This window comes from Thunnus albacares, chromosome 6 (assembly GCF_914725855.1).
Source record: "Thunnus albacares chromosome 6, fThuAlb1.1, whole genome shotgun sequence".
In the NCBI taxonomy this organism is placed as follows: domain Eukaryota; kingdom Metazoa; phylum Chordata; class Actinopteri; order Scombriformes; family Scombridae; genus Thunnus; species Thunnus albacares.
Window position 1 is genome coordinate 16,575,912 of NC_058111.1, and position 18,138 is coordinate 16,594,049.

An 18,138-nucleotide genomic window follows, 5' to 3' on the forward strand; every position below is an offset into this window, starting at 1 on the left:
ATCCCGTCAGTGTGTTCTCACCAAAAGATAAATTAATTTTAAGATGAGTGAACACTTCTCTCTCTCTCTCTCTCTCTGTCTCTCTCTCTCTCTCTCTCTCTCTCTCTCTCTCTCTTTCTCTCTCCGTCTGTGTACCTGTGGTGTCCTGTGTGGTGTGGCCACTGAAGTGAACCAGGCAGTATTAACTATTCAGGAGAGCAGGGTTTCCCTATGACAGCCTCCTTCGCTCTGCTGACTCCTGACTGACTCTCTCATATCTTTGGAAGGCCCTCATGGAAACACCTGGTGTGTGTGTGTACTTGTATATGACTGATAGTAGGATAAGATAAAGTTTCTTTTTTGTCTTCCATCCTTTCCATATTGGCTAAGTTGCTTGATTTGTAGAAGACAGCCAGCATTTCTTGTTTGTGGATATCGGTGGTTACACTTGCTTGTCGGTTGCTATATATTCCATCCAGACATGATAGAATTAGTTAAGGACATACAGTAAAGTCATATGGTTGATTTCCCATGTGCCAACATTCCTGTTGTGTCCCTAAATGTACCATCTTCACTGCACTTAATGTGATGTTTCTTATAGAAGATGTTGTCGTTAGGGCTGCAACTAGCAATTATTTGAATGATCTGCTGATTCATTTCTTGATTCACCAATTAATTAGTTTGGTCTACAAAATGACACCATTTTTAAAGTTCAAGGTGATGTCATCCAATCGGTTGTTTAATTCAACCAACCTTCAAAACTGATTCTGCCCACTGATTGTTTCTCTTTCTTTCTTAGTGTGTATGTTTTTATAGTGCATGTTAAATTTTGTGCACATACTGTAAACCACTTTCCCTCTGGGTTAATAATAAAGTTAATCTTATTCTAATCTCATGATATAACTATTAGTTTATAATCACACAAGACAAAGAAAAGCAGCAAATGCTCACAAACAACCGAGAAGCTGGAACAAGGGAATGTTCAGCATTTTTGCTTGAACAATGACTTCTTCTGTCGATGGACTGAACGATTAACTGAAAATTGTTTCAACTCTAGTTGTAATGAAAACAGCAAAACAAGTGACTGTTTAGGATGTTTGGTGTAGTTTTGATTACAGCCTAGTTTGGAGCAAACATGTATTTCTTATTTAAGTTGTAAAAGATCAACCTTTAATAAACACTGCCTTACTGCTTGAATATAAATATATAAAGGTGGGCTGCTGCTGTTTCTATTTGACAGCCTAGTTAGTGTCCTTACAGACTGATTTTTTGCCAGAAATTTGAAATATATTATCATATTTTGTATATTTTCGAACATGAACAATCATTTCAAAATCAAAAACATTATTTTCAAAATGACACTCTGTGTTTGCAAAATGTATTTTTGAAATTTGTGTTTTAGATATAAATCATGTTCCTACAAGCTACTTCAAGAGAGAAACATGTTAAAGCTTTTTAATATCTTTTGTGGTCATTTTTTAAATCCTATGAAACATAAGTAAAATGATATTAGGTAGCTGCATACTATTTTGCCAATATATAATCAATAAAATAAATAAATAAATACTTTGACAAGGCCTTCTGTGCATTGCCAGCCAATTATTTCATTCTTCAAGAAAAAATGTTAACAATTCACAAACAGAACAAACATTCTAAAAGAAATATTATCCAGTTTGACAATTTAACAATGACGCAGTATAAAAAGTTATTGAATTTGTTTCTAATCATGTCTTACTGTGACAGGATGAAGAGAAAAAAAATCCCCACTGTGGGTGTGCGTGTGTTTGTCCGTTCCATTTCATCAGATGGTTTGTTTTCTGCCATTACAGCTGGCTGGTTCTGATTATGTACTCACTTCTGATGTTATTTGAACTGAAGCATTTTCTGTCACTAACTGAGGCTCAGTGAACTGTTGATTTGGCTGGAACACCTGACAGGCAGCGCACATATACTCAGTCACCATTCAGAATACTGAATTTCAAGCTTTTATTGCTGATAGTTTACTGTATATACTGTAAAACCCTTTATTAAAACAGATGGCAGCAACTAGCCTATCAACAAATAGTCTATGATGAAAATCACCATGTTAATCAAATGCCCAACCTTTCTACACTTAATCATCCTAACATGCATCTGTGCAATGTTCTCTTTGTATTTTCCAGTTCCCAGAGTGCGGCTTCTATGGCATTTATGACAAGATTTTGCTGTTCAAGCATGACACAACCACCAACAACATCCTGCAGCTTGTTAAAGCTGCATGTGACATTCAGGAGGGAGATCTGGTGGAGGTGGTGCTCTCTGGTAAGTAAAATGAGTCCTTATCTGCTTATTTTCCACAGGTAATATCTTACACTGGCCTAATCTGCTTTTCAAACTGCAAAGTTACCCTGTCTGAAAGAACACCCCATTTATTTTTTTCCATCCTGTTTTCATCTTATCGATCTAATCAGTCTTTGTTCTGCCTATGTAGAGTAGCATTATTATATCACACCTTCCGTGACCACACCTTACCCCCTTTATCTCTTCTAGCGGCAGCCACATTTGAAGATTTCCAGATTCGTCCCCATGCTCTAAATGTGCACTCATACCGGGCCCCGGCCTTCTGCGATCACTGTGGAGAGATGCTGTTCGGATTGGTCAGACAAGGGCTCAAGTGTGACGGTGAGAGAAATGGAGCGACAAAGTGTTAATGAGAAGAGACAATTTGATGTATTCCACGCATTCCTCCCATTTAACAGTCACTGAATATGCTCCTCTCTGTTTCTCTCTCTTTCTGTTGATCACTTGCTCCTCGGTTCCTTGATCCATGCTGCCCCCTGCAGGATGTGGCCTGAACTACCACAAACGCTGCGCATTCAGCATTCCAAACAACTGTAGTGGAGCTCGAAAACGACGTCTGTCCACCACCTCCCTAAGCAGCAGTCAGTCCCTGCGTCTCTCCACCACTGAGTCAGTGTACAGTGTCGGGACGGTCTCCACCTGTACAGAGGACACCAGCCTCATCCGCTCACACACTCAAATGGTACAAGTGTATTTATGTAAACAATACTCTGGTCAGTTTAGACTATTAAAGTTAAGGAGACTGGTTAAAGGTTCAAAACTTGAGATAAACGTATGTAAAAATGCTGCCTGCAAGTCAAAAGCCAAGGCTTCAGGCAGCTCTGAACGCTTCATTTGCACTGTTACCTCTACTTCTATCCTGTAATTACATCAGATTGTTCTCGCATGGCCACAAACAGCAGTCTGTTTGATAGCCGCGGATTGTTTGCAATGTCCACTCTCATATTTTGGGTCCAATTTGGGGGAAGTGAAATCCTACTACTACTGTTAACATAGCCTCCGGAGCCGCCGGAAGACTGCAGAGTGGCAGCTTAAATTGACAGGAGGTGAAACGACCTGTTTCAGACAGAGGCTGAACTGAGGGGTTGCACTAAGGGTCAGTATAAGCTAAATAAGGAGTTTTTTGAACTGTAAATCATGCAAAGATATTCTAGTAGAGCCTCAGGATGAAAATATACACCTGGGAATGTGTATGATATATCCCCTTTTTGGGGTTAGTATACCTAATTATAAAAACCGCACGTGACCCATGCAGATAATTCCAAATTTAAATGCCAATATATTAATAACTTGTGCTGCCACCCCAATACAGAAATTTATCAGTTCTGTTTAAAGCAGCTAAAATACCATTTGAAAAACTATTTACAGAAACAATGTCCTGCTTTTTAAGGATCCACAACAATGGCTGTGAACATTTTTTTGCTCAAATTGATATCTCAGTAAATAAAACCAAAGATATCTGTATGACTACCTTCCACTAGGGCTTGTATGAAGTCATTGTAATTTGGGTGAGCATTTTAAATAAACTGATTAGTTCAATCAAGGAGAACGCCATTATTCCTGATAGAGTTCCCCTATTAAATCTACAGTACACCAATCACAAAGATGTAGATTAAGAGAGGCCATTAAATTAGAGAGCCAATTATAAAATTAGGATTGGAATTGGCTTTATTTGTTGTCAAGTAAATCATTATTTTTGCATATTCAGATCGTGTTACAGTACGTGCTATGTAAGTGATATATCAATTAGTGATGTGGTGGTCATTCACCTTGTTGTTCAAGGGAAGTTATAGCTTCCTAGCTGTTTTATTTACCTAACAAGTATTCAGTTTCATCTTTGTTTCCTCTCTGTCTTGCAAGCCACGGACCCCTAGTGACGCCCGGCGCTTCTACACGGGTCGACCCGTTCATCTGGACAAGATCTTGATGAGCAAGGTGAAGGTGCCCCACACGTTTGCAGTCCACTCGTACACACGGCCAACAGTGTGCCAGTACTGCAAGAGGCTCCTTCGAGGGCTGTTCAGGCAGGGCCTACAGTGCAAAGGTGAGGAGAGAGACGGAGTGAGTAAATGTGTTAAATTAATCAGATTACATGAAATCTCATCTGAATGAATTGTGTTCTATTCCTCTCAGACTGCAAGTTTAACTGCCATAAACGTTGTGCATACAAGGTTCCTAATGACTGCCTTGGGGAGACCATTGGAGGTAGGAGAAAATATGTTTTTTTTTCAAGTGCGTTCAAAACTCTGTTAACCCTGCATGAATTTTGTAAAAGTATTAATTTTTCATCTGCATGTTTCCATTGTCAGACGTAGGTAATTATTCATAAGCACACATACTGTAATATAACCCATAATCTAACAAAACTGGAACTCACTGGCACTAATTTCTTTATTTTCTCAGACAACAGAAGTAACTGCGGTAAGTATTATCAGTACTTGGTCTTTGATGCATGTAAACCAGTACTCTAGTGGTCTTTCTTTTGTGTTACAGCTTTCTAATAGTAGTCTTCATGGTAGTCATAGCAGTATAAAGTAAACAAAATTCACAGCAATTGTCAACAAGCACTGTGAATCAAGTTGCACTCAACTCTTTCTTTCTGTCTTTTTTGCCCCAGACATGTTGAGTCCCAGCGCGGACCCCGAGGTGCCCATGGACTACAGCAGTGAATACGATGCCTCGGACAAATCTTCAATAGATGACTCAGATGAGGCCTGTAGTATCCCTGGGTCCTTCTCTCCTGACAACAACCAGGATGGAGCCAGCGGAGACCAGAGGTATGAGGAAAACATTTGGAGCAACACTACAAACGAGTCTCTAAGGGAATGTTATTGGAATACCACTTAGAAAATAACGGTGCACACAGAAACTCAAAGAACCGCCTGAATTCTGTCCTTCTTCTTCCAGTGTTTACATCCCATTAATGAGGGTGGTACAGTCGGTGAGACAGACAACCCGTCGATCCAGCACAGCTATCAAGGAGGGATGGATGGTTCACTACAGTAATAAGGACACACTGGTAAAAACATTACCCATAATTCCTGTGCTTTCTTGTACATACATGCCGTGTAGTTGTCTATTCTTCTTCGCAGTATTTTTCTGTGATTTACTGCTGCAAGTTTGTTTTGTTTACTTCCCACTATCTCACACAAAGCACAGTCTGGCCATCATTTAGTCTATTTTCTCTGTCCTCCAGCTCTTCTCTACTATGTTTTTTTGTCCTGATAGTTTCGACCCTGATCATTTGGTCGCTGCTTTCATGCACTTTATGACTTCCTTTCTCTATTATTTTTCTGTGTGTATGTGTGTGTGTGTGTGTGTGTGTGTGTGTGTGTGTGTGTGTGTGTGTGTGTGTGTGTGTGTGTGTGTGTGTGTGTGTGTGTGTGTGATAGCTGAAGATTGATGATGAGACTGTCTCTCCCCGAAAACATAACAGCTTTCAAGAGATGTGTGGTGAATTCAAGCTAAAAGTCCACTCAGATTTTTCTTTCTCCTAACATATTTGACCTCAAAGAAACTTTTCAGTCTCTCTACTTTTGTTTCTTGCTTGTTTTTCCTCTCTGACTGCACTAACACTTTTCTCTCTTTCTTTCTTTCTTTCACTTTTGTCTCTTTTCTCCCTCTTTTTTTGTTTCCACCCTCTCTTTATTTCTCATCTTGCAGCTGCTCAGCCTTCTTCTCATCTGGCCGCTCCCTCTCTTCCTCTGGATGTCAACTCCGAATCTGAAAAGCATCAATGTTGACCTCTGAACTTTACCCCCAATCCTCTCTCCACTCCTCACCCTCTGTCCTCTCCCCATTCTACCCCTCAACGTCCCACCCTACTTCAATCCCCAACAGAGAAAGAGGCACTACTGGCGTCTGGACTGTAAGTGCATCATCCTTTTCCAGAACAACACCTCCAACAAATACTACAAGGTAAGCTTAGCTGAAAACATACAAACTATGTTTTCATGTCATTTATTTTTAATCGTGCAGCTGTTTTGATTGCTCCATCATCACTCCATCTTCTTGCAGGAGATTCCTCTGTCTGAAATTTTGGAGCTGCGACCTGCTAGCAACTTCACTCTTGTCCCCCCTGGCACAAATCCCCACTGCTTTGAGCTCATCACAGGCACTATGTGCTACTTTGTAGGGGAGGACCCCAACACCCTACCCTCTCTGCCCTCCAGCAACCCCCAGACTCTCCCCCAGACCCCTCCCTCCCCCAGCCAAGTGGCACCCAACAGCGGCATCGGCCGCGAAGTGGCCAAGGCATGGGAGAGTGCCATTCGTCAGGCCCTCATGCCAGTCATTTTCCAGGATGCACCACCAGCTGAGGGGAACACAACTCACAGTGAGTTGAGAAACACGTTGGTTAAATAAAGAGCAGACTCCTCCAGTAAGCTAGTGTTGCCAAGTTGTTTTTTTCACATTTTTTCTCAAGCTGAAGAAGACAAAAGTTATGGAGACAAATCATTGCCATAATACTTTACATTTAATCACTACCAAATATTTAAATCACTACTGCATTTATTGCACTGAAATATTTGACTTTGAAAACCATCTTTCTAAATGTATGTGGTCTGAATTTCCATTCAGGTGCGATTGCTTTTCCTTGGTGTCCATTATGCTCAGATCTGAATTTTATACCTTGAATTTTAGAGTCTGAATTTGACCAAGTGTATTTGAGTTTTTGACTTGAATTTTTAGATTTGAATTGGGATTATGGAAAGAGAGCAACTTGAACATAATTTCTGAATATTAGGCACAAGGATTTTCTATCTTGAAAACCCTAAAATAAATATATACTGGAAATAACATTTTTGAAATTGCAAAACTTGAAAGTGAGAATTTCACAAGTGAAATTCAGACCATATAATTTCAGAAAGATGGTAATATTTCAGTACAATAAATTCAGTGGTATTTAAATTTCAACATTAAGTATTCAGTAGTGATTAAATTTCAAAAGTTTATATTCAGTTGCTGATTTAATTCAAATTATTATGGTAATGAATTGCCTCCATACAAAGCTCTCCTTTTTGTAGTGCTGGAGAAAACACGACACAGTACATGTGAGATATTAGTTGTTGACAAGATGTGTTTATTAACTGATACACTGACTATAATACTGTATAACCTGCGTATTGTACCTGGTGCTCAATTTTCAGGGCAAGCCTCTGTCAGCATTTCCGTGTCCAACAGTCAAATCCAAGAGAATGTGGTATGATTTTTTTGTCAATTTTTTAATTTAATGTGTAATAAAATATTGAAAGTGGAATGAGGATGATGCTGATTATTCATTTTACTGCTTTCCCACAGGACATTGGTACAGTGTACCAGATTTTCGCTGATGAAGTTCTGGGATCTGGGCAATTTGGAGTAGTGTATGGAGGTATGAAGATCTATGCACAGTGACACTGTTTGAACCTCAGATTGCTCTACTTCTCCTAGTCGAGCCAAAGTCTTTTATATTGTGCGAAACAATGATGTTGAAAGCTGATGAAGAACGAGCTTAAAAAGACAACACAAGTACATCATAAATCCCTGAATGTATCAGCTACACTTATGCATGTTTTTGTGCCCGACTGTAGATTTGTCTTCATAAATTCTTGATACCAGGGCCTAACATACATCCACATGTATGTGAAAGACAGTTCACAACCACATTTTTTATTAACGCCCCCTTCTTCATCAGGAAAGCACCGGAAGACAGGGAGGGACGTAGCTGTGAAAGTAATCGACAAGCTTCGTTTCCCCACCAAGCAGGAGAGCCAACTGAGGAATGAGGTGGCCATACTGCAGGTAAACACACACTTAGTTTATTTCTCTGCAGGTGTAATAAGTATCATTTGTCCATATATAATGATGCTGACAAAGAAAGAGTTACCTTGTTATATACTGATTTATAGTGGAAATTGATTGGTTTTGTCAATTAAGTTGACACACTGTTACAAACCTTTAAAAAAGCTTGTTCCACAGAAGGCCCAACATAATCAAAGAGTCAGGAGGATTCAAAATCATCAAACCAATTTATTAACAAAAACCAACAACTATTAACAAAAACTGATGGGCCGGCCAAAAAGAACAAAAAGAAGGGAAGACACCCAGACCAACCCACAAAGGGTCGATTGGATCTGGGCTCTCCCCTCTAACCTAAATCCACATGAAAACTAAACCTAACAGAAATAAAGCCGTGAAAACAGGACTACTGGACCCACCAAACAAACCAAAGACTAACAAAGGCAAAAGCGAAAACATAGCAAAACAAACACATGAACAAACAGCTGCTGCCAAGGCTGGGAAGTGGAAAGGATAGCGTGCGAGCCACATTCCTGCCCCCTTCATAGGTCCTCCCTCAATCACACCAGATCAGGGCAACCTGGGAGAGAGCACAATACATAAGTATAATGTCACATGTTATACATATCCTATCCAGCAGGGGGGGAGTATGTAACACACACACACAACAAAAGGCTGACAAACATTTCAATTTTCCTGTTCATAGTGATTCTAAGATTTTAAGAGGAAGTGCTTGATGGTAGTTCCTAATAACTTCTCACGAAAAGATGATTCAGTGTCTATGTCATGTATTAGTGTTTCTAGGATGATAATATCGTAGTGTTGAGACAAACAGTAGCCTGTGATGTGTTATTTAACAAGAACTAGTCATTTGTGGCATATGATTCATAACAATGCGATTTTTAGACTATCCTAACCTTAAACTCATCTATAAATGCCTAAATAACCAGGCTGCCCAGGTGCTCAGTGATGTTACCTCTCAGGGCCCCTGGCTCAGTAACATGAGGTGTGTCCGCTGGGGAATTATAAGGTGTCCTTCCTTAAATCCTCACTTGGACAGACAGCTTTTTCTATTCCAGGGATCAACATGTGGAACTCCCACAGAACTCAAAATGGATCATGACTGAGAACATTTTAAACTCAAACTGAAACAGCTTTTAAGGAGGGATCAATCATGTAGTCATGAGTGATCTGGTGCTTGTTCTTTTATGAAACTTTTATGATATGTTTGTGTTTTTTGCTGCTTTGTATGCACTTTGTTGATGATTTTCGTGTTGTAATGTATGTATATGTATTGTTGAGTGTTGTGCAGTGTCATGTGTATTTTACATGTTGAGTTTTATGTATTTTAAAAGCCCATCTAGGGACGGGCATTGCAAACTAGTTTAGGTTATAAATGCTGTGGTATGTGGCACAAGTTCATGCTATATACTTGTCCCTATACAAATAAACACACCAATCTAACCTAATTTAATTTAGCCATTTGAGAACACACTATATCTGCTACAGTACATCTGTTTTCAGTGCTGTTCAAACTGAAGTATTTCTTAAATTAGAGTTCTTTATGCACTTTATACTGTTTTATTGTATTTCAGTTAGAGGGGTGAACTTACTAAACGGGCTCAAAACATCAAGTTTGAAACATTATAATCTATGAACAAATATCATGATCAAAATATATGATGAAAATAGCATTTTGGCATTAGTATGGTGAGGATTTTAAGTCTTTACTGATAATTTAATGCCAAATAAGTTGCACTACCAGCTTTCTCTGGTTAAGGCTCATGCTTAATATACAGTAATATTTTCACCAGCAGATGGAGACAAGGGTATAATCCGTCTATTAACTGTTTAGACTTGTTTATGGGTCTGTTACGACAAGAACTGACTTCCCCTTTAGCTCAACAGTTCTCATTTGTCAGACCTTGTCAGGCCTGTCATACTCACAAGGTTTCAAGTGAAATACGTTTGAAAGAATCCCTTTCTGAATCATATGAAAGTGAAAGTAGCTTCAAGAGAATTTTGGCAGCATATCTACTTTTCTTTTGGGCTTTGATGGTTTGCCTGTACAAACTATAGGTCCATACACATGAACAAGACGTTTGTGAGTATGGATGTCTTACTAAATGAAAAATGAAATGAAATAAAGCAAATAATTAAATAAAAAAACTGAACTGAAATGGAGCAAAAGCTTTTCCACTGCCAATTTGCTGTGCTTCCTAACAGCTGGAGTGTTAGGATGGAACCTCAGATTTATGTTTTACTTGTCACCATGGCTTATGAAAAACCAAAATACCAAGCATATAACTACATGATATTATGCAAAAACTGAGGAACATTTTTAGAGACTCCCTAGGTTTACCTAAATCTCCACCGCAGGAACATTTTAACTTTAGTTCTTACCACTCAAAAAGTCCCCCCGGAGATAGTACTACTCTATTGCCACTTCCTGCACCTCTCTGTGTTGTTACGTGCAAATACTGTCTCAAACAAAGCCATAGTCATTGTTAGTGGTTACTTTATTCCTTAATTCAGTTCCTGGTACTCCTCATGCGAATATCAATTTTCCATCTTCTCTGCTATTTTGCGTTCCTCTTCTGTGGTTTACTGTCTTTTGCTGACACTGTTTGTCTCTGTCTGTTTTTCTTCTCACATTTAGCTCATACTCCATCATGCTGTTTGTTCTGTCTCTCACATTGTTTAATATGCTCTTTAAATTCCCACTCTGTCTCTGCTGATACTTTCCCTCTACCACTCTCTCCTCTCTTGCTCCCCCTTTACACTCCCCCCACCTTTCCTCCAACACAATTTCCATATAATCCACCTCTTCACCTATATTCCTCCCTCCTCTCTAATCCCTCTCTCAGAGTTTACGTCACCTAGGCATCGTGAACTTGGAGTGTATGTTCGAGACCCCAGAGAAAGTGTTTGTTGTGATGGAGAAGCTCCACGGTGACATGTTGGAGATGATCCTCTCCAGCGAGAAAGGCAGACTGCCTGAGAGGCTCACCAAGTTCCTCATCACTCAGGTGTGTATGCTCCCCAGCAAAGAAGGCATTTGTTGTGTATCATATATAAGCATAACACAAGCACATATAAGCTACCACATGGAAATTGTGTTTGTATCTGCTCTTGTGTGTGCGTGTCACTCATTACTGAGAATGACGCCTTGATGCTGTAGTGTTCTGCAGCATGCTTTTTGCGGTTTGACTATCTCGGAGTCACTACGCACTTTTAATACATCATTACCTGTGTTGAAAGTGTGTATGTTTGTATGTGGTTTTGCAGTACCTCGAGACTAATCCATATCCTGTTTTTGTGGTTGTGCATGTGCATACTTGTGTGCGTGTGTATTTACGTAGATTCTTGCGGCTCTGAGACATCTGCACTTTAAGAACATCGTTCACTGTGATCTGAAACCTGAGAATGTGCTGCTTGCCTCCGCTGATCCTTTCCCTCAGGTATACAGATGCACACACACGCACACACATACACATACACACACACACTTAAACCTGTTTTCATATGCAGCAGTTATGGTTTTAACACCCTGTAATGAGCAATGCAAAGCACTCGAAATGCAGTTGCTCAGACAATGTTTCATCACATAAAGAGACGAAATTATTGGTACCATTGCATTTTATTAAAATAATGCACCATTCGCCCTGAACAGTGTTGAAATTAAAATATATTTTATTATCAATGCATGTCTATGTTTGGTTTGCAGTGGAACAAAACAAAAAAAGTTGTGAAAAAATAACTGAATTCATGCTTATTCTACAAAGACATTCTAAAATAGCCTGGACAAAATTATTAGACATTAGAAAAAAGGTAATAGCCAAGTATACTCATCGTAAAGGTTGCAAGACCATCTCCAAAGAGCTTGACGTTCCTGTGACCGCTGTTGCCAATATTATTAAGAAGTTTAAGGCCCATTGAACTGTAGCCAACATCTCTGGACATGATCGCAAGAGGAAAATTGGCCTGAGATTGAACAGAAGAATTGCTTGAATGCTCGAGAAAGAACCAAGGAAAACTTCAATACAGATCCAGGCTGATCTTAAAGTTCAAGGTACAATAGTTTCAAGTCGCACCATCTGTCACTGTCTGAATGAAAATGGGCTCCATGATAGAAGACCCAGGAAGACCCCACTTCTAAGAGGGAGACACAAAAAAGCCAGACTGGACCAAACTGCATGTTGACAAGCCACACTCCTTCTGGGGGAATGTGCTTTGTTTAGAGGAAACGAAACTAGAGCTTTTTGGCAAATCAGACCAACCCTATGTTTACAGAAGAAAAAACAAAGCCTTCAAAGAAAAGAACAATCAAATGTAAATCAAGCTGTAAATCAAAAGCAAAGTTTCAGTTATATTCACTGTGAAATAAAGAATGATGGATACCATGTACTTCTATGAGGTTCAACTTAATACAGAGAAAATTTAGTTAGTTTTTTTTTTTTTTTAAAAAAAGGTGAATGATAACAATATTTTCAGCCCTCTGTCATTTCTCCACTTCGCTTTTTGTTTTTCAAATTTCTGTCTCCAAATGCTTCCTGACTCCCTGCCTACTGTTCCTCACTGTCTTCCTCTCTCAGGTGAAGTTGTGTGACTTTGGCTTTGCCCGTATCATCGGTGAGAAGTCTTTCCGTCGTTCTGTAGTCGGCACCCCTGCCTACCTGGCCCCAGAGGTTCTGCTGAACCAGGGTTACAACCGCTCACTGGACATGTGGTCTGTCGGCGTCATAATGTATGTCAGCCTCAGTGGGACGTTCCCATTTAATGAGGATGAAGATATCAATGATCAGATCCACAACGCAGCCTTCATGTACCCTCCCAATCCCTGGAAACAGATCTCCAGTGATGGTAAACACAAAAGAGTTTTATTGTTAGAAAGACGTAGAAATGAGAAGCTTAACATAAACTGGTGAAGCAGGAAAAGCCATTACAAACTCAAAGTTTTATATTTATAATAGATTTTGTGATAAGTTGACTTACTACAGAAATGGGCTTCCAGTAACTCATCAACATCATTATGCAATCCTCATAAACATGGTTCCTGTTTATTGCATTGAAATTAGCCAGAAGTATTAACCGGAATAGAATTGTTCAGATGCTGTTGGTGTCTTAAGATCTAATTAGTCAGTTTCATGTAATAGAATGATCTGTATACTTTTGTGTTTCTAGCAATTGACTTGATCAACAACCTGCTGCAAGTTAAAATGAGGAAACGCTACAGTGTGGACAAGAGTCTCAGCCACTCATACTTACAGGTAACCTATATAAACTACTCGTATGCACACACAAACACTCACACTGTGCAATACTTTAGATTAGAATACATTAATAAATACATGGTTTGAAGTCTTGGGTACTTTATCACACTTCAAGTACAACCATTAAGCCCCAATTAAAAGTATAGGGAGTGGACATGATGACTGCCAATAACTGCCACCATTAATTTTGACTTCTGAAAACACCTCAATAAAATCTATGTCCATTACAGAGAAAAGGCAAAAATAAACACAAGCAGAGGCTGATATTTTGGAACTTTATTGAGATATAAGAGGACAGATCAGCTGTAAAAATGCTGTTTTTATTGACTGCACAGTTCTTAAATGTGTCATTCAAAACAAACTGGTTTGCAGTGAAAAAGCAGGCCAGCTTTCTCTGAGAGTTTAAACTAGTTCATAGTTGTTGCTGTTGATGTTTCTGATGCAACAACGCCTACGCATTAATAGCTCCTCAGATCATCAGATAAGTTTAGGGTCATTCAAGTTCTTACTCCATACATTCAATCATGTACAACCTAAAGTGATTACTGGATGATGCACTATAAACACATAAAAGCCCATTGAACTTTAATCTAATTTCAAGCCTCCTGAAACTGAAGCTGAAATTTCATCCCCATGTTTATTCCTGTTTCTCATTTCTCATTTCTCAGGACTATCAGACATGGTTGGACCTGAGAGAGCTGGAGACTAAACTTGGCGAGCGTTACATCACCCACGAGAGTGATGACAGCCGCTGGCAAATGTTTGCCCGTGAACATACTCTGCCTTACCCTGCCCACCTTGTGCCGCCTCCTCCTGCACCAGGCTCTGACGATGAGGAGGGTGGGGAGGACGCAGATGTACAAGGCCTCACTGAGAGGGTCAGCATCCTCTGACCACAACGACGAGGGACTCAAGCTAATTTAGGAAGGAGGAAAGGAATAGGGAGAGGGAGGATGTGATGGTCGACCTAGGACCTGAAAGAGACATTAAGTTGCAAATAGTCATATGGTTTTAATAAGAATAGTGTCTATCTGTTTAGACTTTCACAGGATACTTCCGCTGTGTGTCAGCACTCAGTTTTACAGCAATAAATCTAATTTCCTCCAGCCTGAGGTCATCAAAAACTTGCTTGCAATCATTTACCTCAGCTGTTAATGGTCTTCTTTCTTCTTTTGAATTGTTGAACTCTTTTAATGATGAAGACTGCTCGACTCTATTTCACATCCTCTGTTCGGCTGACCTGGGGAGGCTTTGAAGTTAAAATTGGAGTCAAACTTAAAATCAGAATTTGTCACAATGAATAAAAAACAGCATGTTCTTTTCCTCTCACCACAAAGTGCTTAAAGGTGAGGCAGAAAATACCATTTGCCCAGAATCAATCAGATAGATTTGTCAGGGTAGTTTTTCCTAAACTAAGGGCAGTTAAAAGTTCAAATGAAATCTAAACAAGAAGACATTTGTCATTTTATTAAACAGACTGGAATCACAGTCCCTCTTATGTCTAAAGACCAGTTCAATCTCTTCTCATTAATGGAGTGCTTTAAAAGTGACAAAAGACTTCCTCTCTGCTGGTAATTACTAATGTGCTTGGACCCATCTGTATTCACAAATGCATTTCCATAAATTCATATCCTGTAGTGAAAACTGGAAGTATTGATCCGGCGACAGCAAATCCTCCAGTAATTACCACTGGTTTTGAGCCGCAATGGACTCTGAGAAAAAATATGTGACTAAAGATGTCACTGTGGGTTTAAATGAACTCTAAGCATCGGGTGGTGTATTATCTGCAAGCTGGCAGATTATGCCACATTACACACAATGGCTGTTGTTGAATGGTGAAAACTGCTTCTATTGTGCTCAGTCAGCCACTTTCACTCATGATACCAGCTGTGTATTTAAATTGTGAATAACATATCCTCAGAGTTGCCCGTATATATATAAGATTTGCATACTGTTAATAAGGGTAGCATTTTTACACCTGAGCAGGTAAACAGACGCTTCTTTTATCAAGAGCGGACCTCTCCCTATGATGTAAATGTATGGATGGACAGCTTGGGTTGCTTGGGGTGAAACTAGATTTTTTGGGGGGGAGTGTATGTAGTAAGTTTGATTATTGACCACCTGTCATGTCAATATGTTGCATGTTTCTGTGAAGTAGAGTTATCTAGATACATTATAAAACATACTGTAGTTATTATAGTCTATTATAGACATGTGTAACCTGAAGTTTATGTACTGTAGCGTCAAATATGTGTAGACCGTGTACAACATATTTGAAGGATAATCCTAGCCCTTGTAACAGACAATACAAACCTTGAACAATATCCTTTTTTGCCTTGAATGTTTTATTTGTTATTCATCTGTACATAACAGTTCAACATCTAGCGGTCAAGGATATGTGATGATGATTCACAGTCATTTACAAACAGTTTGCTTTTTCTAAACATTATATTTAAGAAGCAAGAGACATTACTGTCACTCAGGTTTTCTATAGTGGAAGACTTTGAATAATGTGAGGAAAAAAAGGACCACTTGCACTGCAGCATTGGATTAATTTTCTATTCACAGTCTGACAGACTGTAATTTTGTCCCTCTCTGAAGAACAGCAGATTATTCCAGCAATGCCGACTATAATTTCTGCTTAAGTGGAATCACACTGGGACCAATGCAAATTTTCAAGAAACATATGGATACATGCATTACAGACTTACAGATATACATGTAAGCACACACACACAAAACTACTCACAGCTGTCAGTGGATAAGGATATTTTTTACACATATTATACCTCACAGACTGAGTGGCACTCAAGAGGACCCTGTGGTTATAGAGGCAAAGAGAGTGAATTGTTTTGTAGTCTGTGATGAGTACTTCAGCTAGCTACTCTGGTGAAAGTGCACCCTTGATCCTCCTATACTACATCCTCATCATCGTCATCATTTCCAAACGATGCCAAATGTCTTTCTCTCTTTCTCCTATTGTTCCTTTCAAATGTCACTATACCAACAGCTACACCTCTTCAGTTTAACTTTTTTGCACTTGCAAGAAGCAATGGAGACCCTGCACTTAGTAAGCAACAGAGACAAGTCTCAGAGAGGCGCCAGCAATGAAGACTTAATTTGGTTTCATCCAATTTAGTAAAAAGCAACATTCATCTAATTTGTCAGAAGAGGATGATAACTTCAAATTTGAATTCCCTTCTGAAAGAAGTGATGTATTCAGTCTGGTTTGAGTGATGACCTCAAGAGATTAAGGGATTAAAAATTAAATTAAAATATACCTACAGTATGCTCTCAACTGCCATAGCAACTGGTTCAACTGAATGTCCATTATGGATGGCAGCATTTTCATATGCATAAAGAAGAAGAGTACACACAACAAATGAGAACAGCTTTGTTCAGTTGTAGCCTGATAATCACACTGAACTGTCATCTCATTTCACTTCAATCAATCATTTATTCTATTTAAATTGTTGAGTAACTGTCAGATGTCTGGAACCAGGCTAGTTCGATCTCACTGAAACATATAGTTGATACTTGCTTGATGTGCTAGGCTGGTGATATCTTATATCTTTGCAATCGTCAACAAAGACCAAAACCAACAATGTGTTAGTCCGTCCATACTTTTGACTTCCCTATATTGTTTGCTCTCATCTCCAAGCCCATTGGTTCCTATACTGATGATTTAAATCTTTAAAAAGGGCACACAGAATATATAGTTTCATTTTTTTAAAAAGACGAAGTAATTTCCTGAAAACAGCTGGGCACCGTAGTTTTCAGCAAACATTACTCAAACAGGAGTGAATAGTGCATTTGTCTGGGACTATTTTCAACAGTGGATTGGTGCTCTAGTGAGTATTTACAGCAGCAGGACAGTGTATGTGGGATTGATTCAAAATAAACTAAGGTGGCTGTGTTCATGGTAATGAAGGAACATGTCACCAGCACTCATTAATGTGTTTTTGGACAACAATGGAAGTCAATGGAACAGGGTTACAACCCATTGTATCAGGCTTTGGATACACAAACAACATTAGGATCAATTCATCATTAGTTTTGGTTATTTCATAGATTTTTGACAGAAAGAAAAATATAAAATATCACCAGAATTATCCATTAAAACCGAGAATTGAAGGATTAACTTCAAAGTTTTCAAGTTTTAATGATTTATGTTTTGTCATTGAAACCTCTGAGACGTCCTAGTGCCCCTTTCTTGTCAGTTTCAGTGGAATCTAGTGTTTAGTTCTGTAGCTCTGCTTAAGAAGACACACACACACAAACACACAGACACACACACACACACACACACACACACACACAATTTTGTTGACATTTCAATTATATACATATATACATAATTCAACAGCTACAGCTATCTACAATGTTCATTAAATTCATTTGTTGAATTGTGTATTTTGATAGTTTTTGTGAAAGCATTCTGTTTTGTTGGAGGGGAAATTACAGGGGAAGCAGATTAATTGCATTTACTGACAAAAGTCAGGACCTCCCAAATATGGAATGTGGACTCATGTGAAAGGTGTTTTTCAGGGTTTTTACTCACCACCTCAACCCGAATTCTGCTTCCTGAGACACTGATAACCATCAACTGAAAGTCTTTCAGCAAACCCACAAAACAAAAACATTGTTAGCTCTGGAAATTTTAGTCTGTAATTGTATTACATCATCTCAAATTCTGTTTGCACTCTCCTCATCAGCCGTCTTGACTGCAGAACCAATGACATGCAGTTTGTCCATCAAGCATATT

At 39.0% G+C, this 18,138-nt stretch overlaps 1 protein-coding gene across 2 annotated transcripts in view; it reads left to right on the plus strand.

Moving 5' to 3' along the window:
• The window catches only part of prkd2 (protein kinase D2), a 37,776-nt gene extending 22,079 nt beyond the window's left edge, over positions 1–15,697 (plus strand). Inside the window, exons 2-19 of one of the 2 annotated variants that reach the window (XM_044354054.1) lie at positions 2,142–2,280; positions 2,509–2,640; positions 2,802–3,001; positions 4,180–4,363; positions 4,453–4,524; positions 4,723–4,740; positions 4,937–5,096; positions 5,227–5,338; positions 6,160–6,237; positions 6,337–6,655; positions 7,470–7,522; positions 7,621–7,693; positions 7,997–8,103; positions 10,968–11,129; positions 11,463–11,561; positions 12,696–12,963; positions 13,285–13,370; positions 14,042–15,697. In XM_044354054.1, the coding sequence (XP_044209989.1) occupies positions 2,142–2,280; positions 2,509–2,640; positions 2,802–3,001; positions 4,180–4,363; positions 4,453–4,524; positions 4,723–4,740; positions 4,937–5,096; positions 5,227–5,338; positions 6,160–6,237; positions 6,337–6,655; positions 7,470–7,522; positions 7,621–7,693; positions 7,997–8,103; positions 10,968–11,129; positions 11,463–11,561; positions 12,696–12,963; positions 13,285–13,370; positions 14,042–14,266 (2,487 nt within the window). In that variant the 3' untranslated portion in view covers positions 14,267–15,697. The remainder of the gene's footprint in view (positions 1–2,141; positions 2,281–2,508; positions 2,641–2,801; positions 3,002–4,179; positions 4,364–4,452; positions 4,525–4,722; positions 4,741–4,936; positions 5,097–5,226; positions 5,339–6,159; positions 6,238–6,336; positions 6,656–7,469; positions 7,523–7,620; positions 7,694–7,996; positions 8,104–10,967; positions 11,130–11,462; positions 11,562–12,695; positions 12,964–13,284; positions 13,371–14,041) is intronic. The other variant, XM_044354055.1, reaches the window with a different exon arrangement.
• Positions 15,698–18,138: the final 2,441 nt, after the last annotated feature.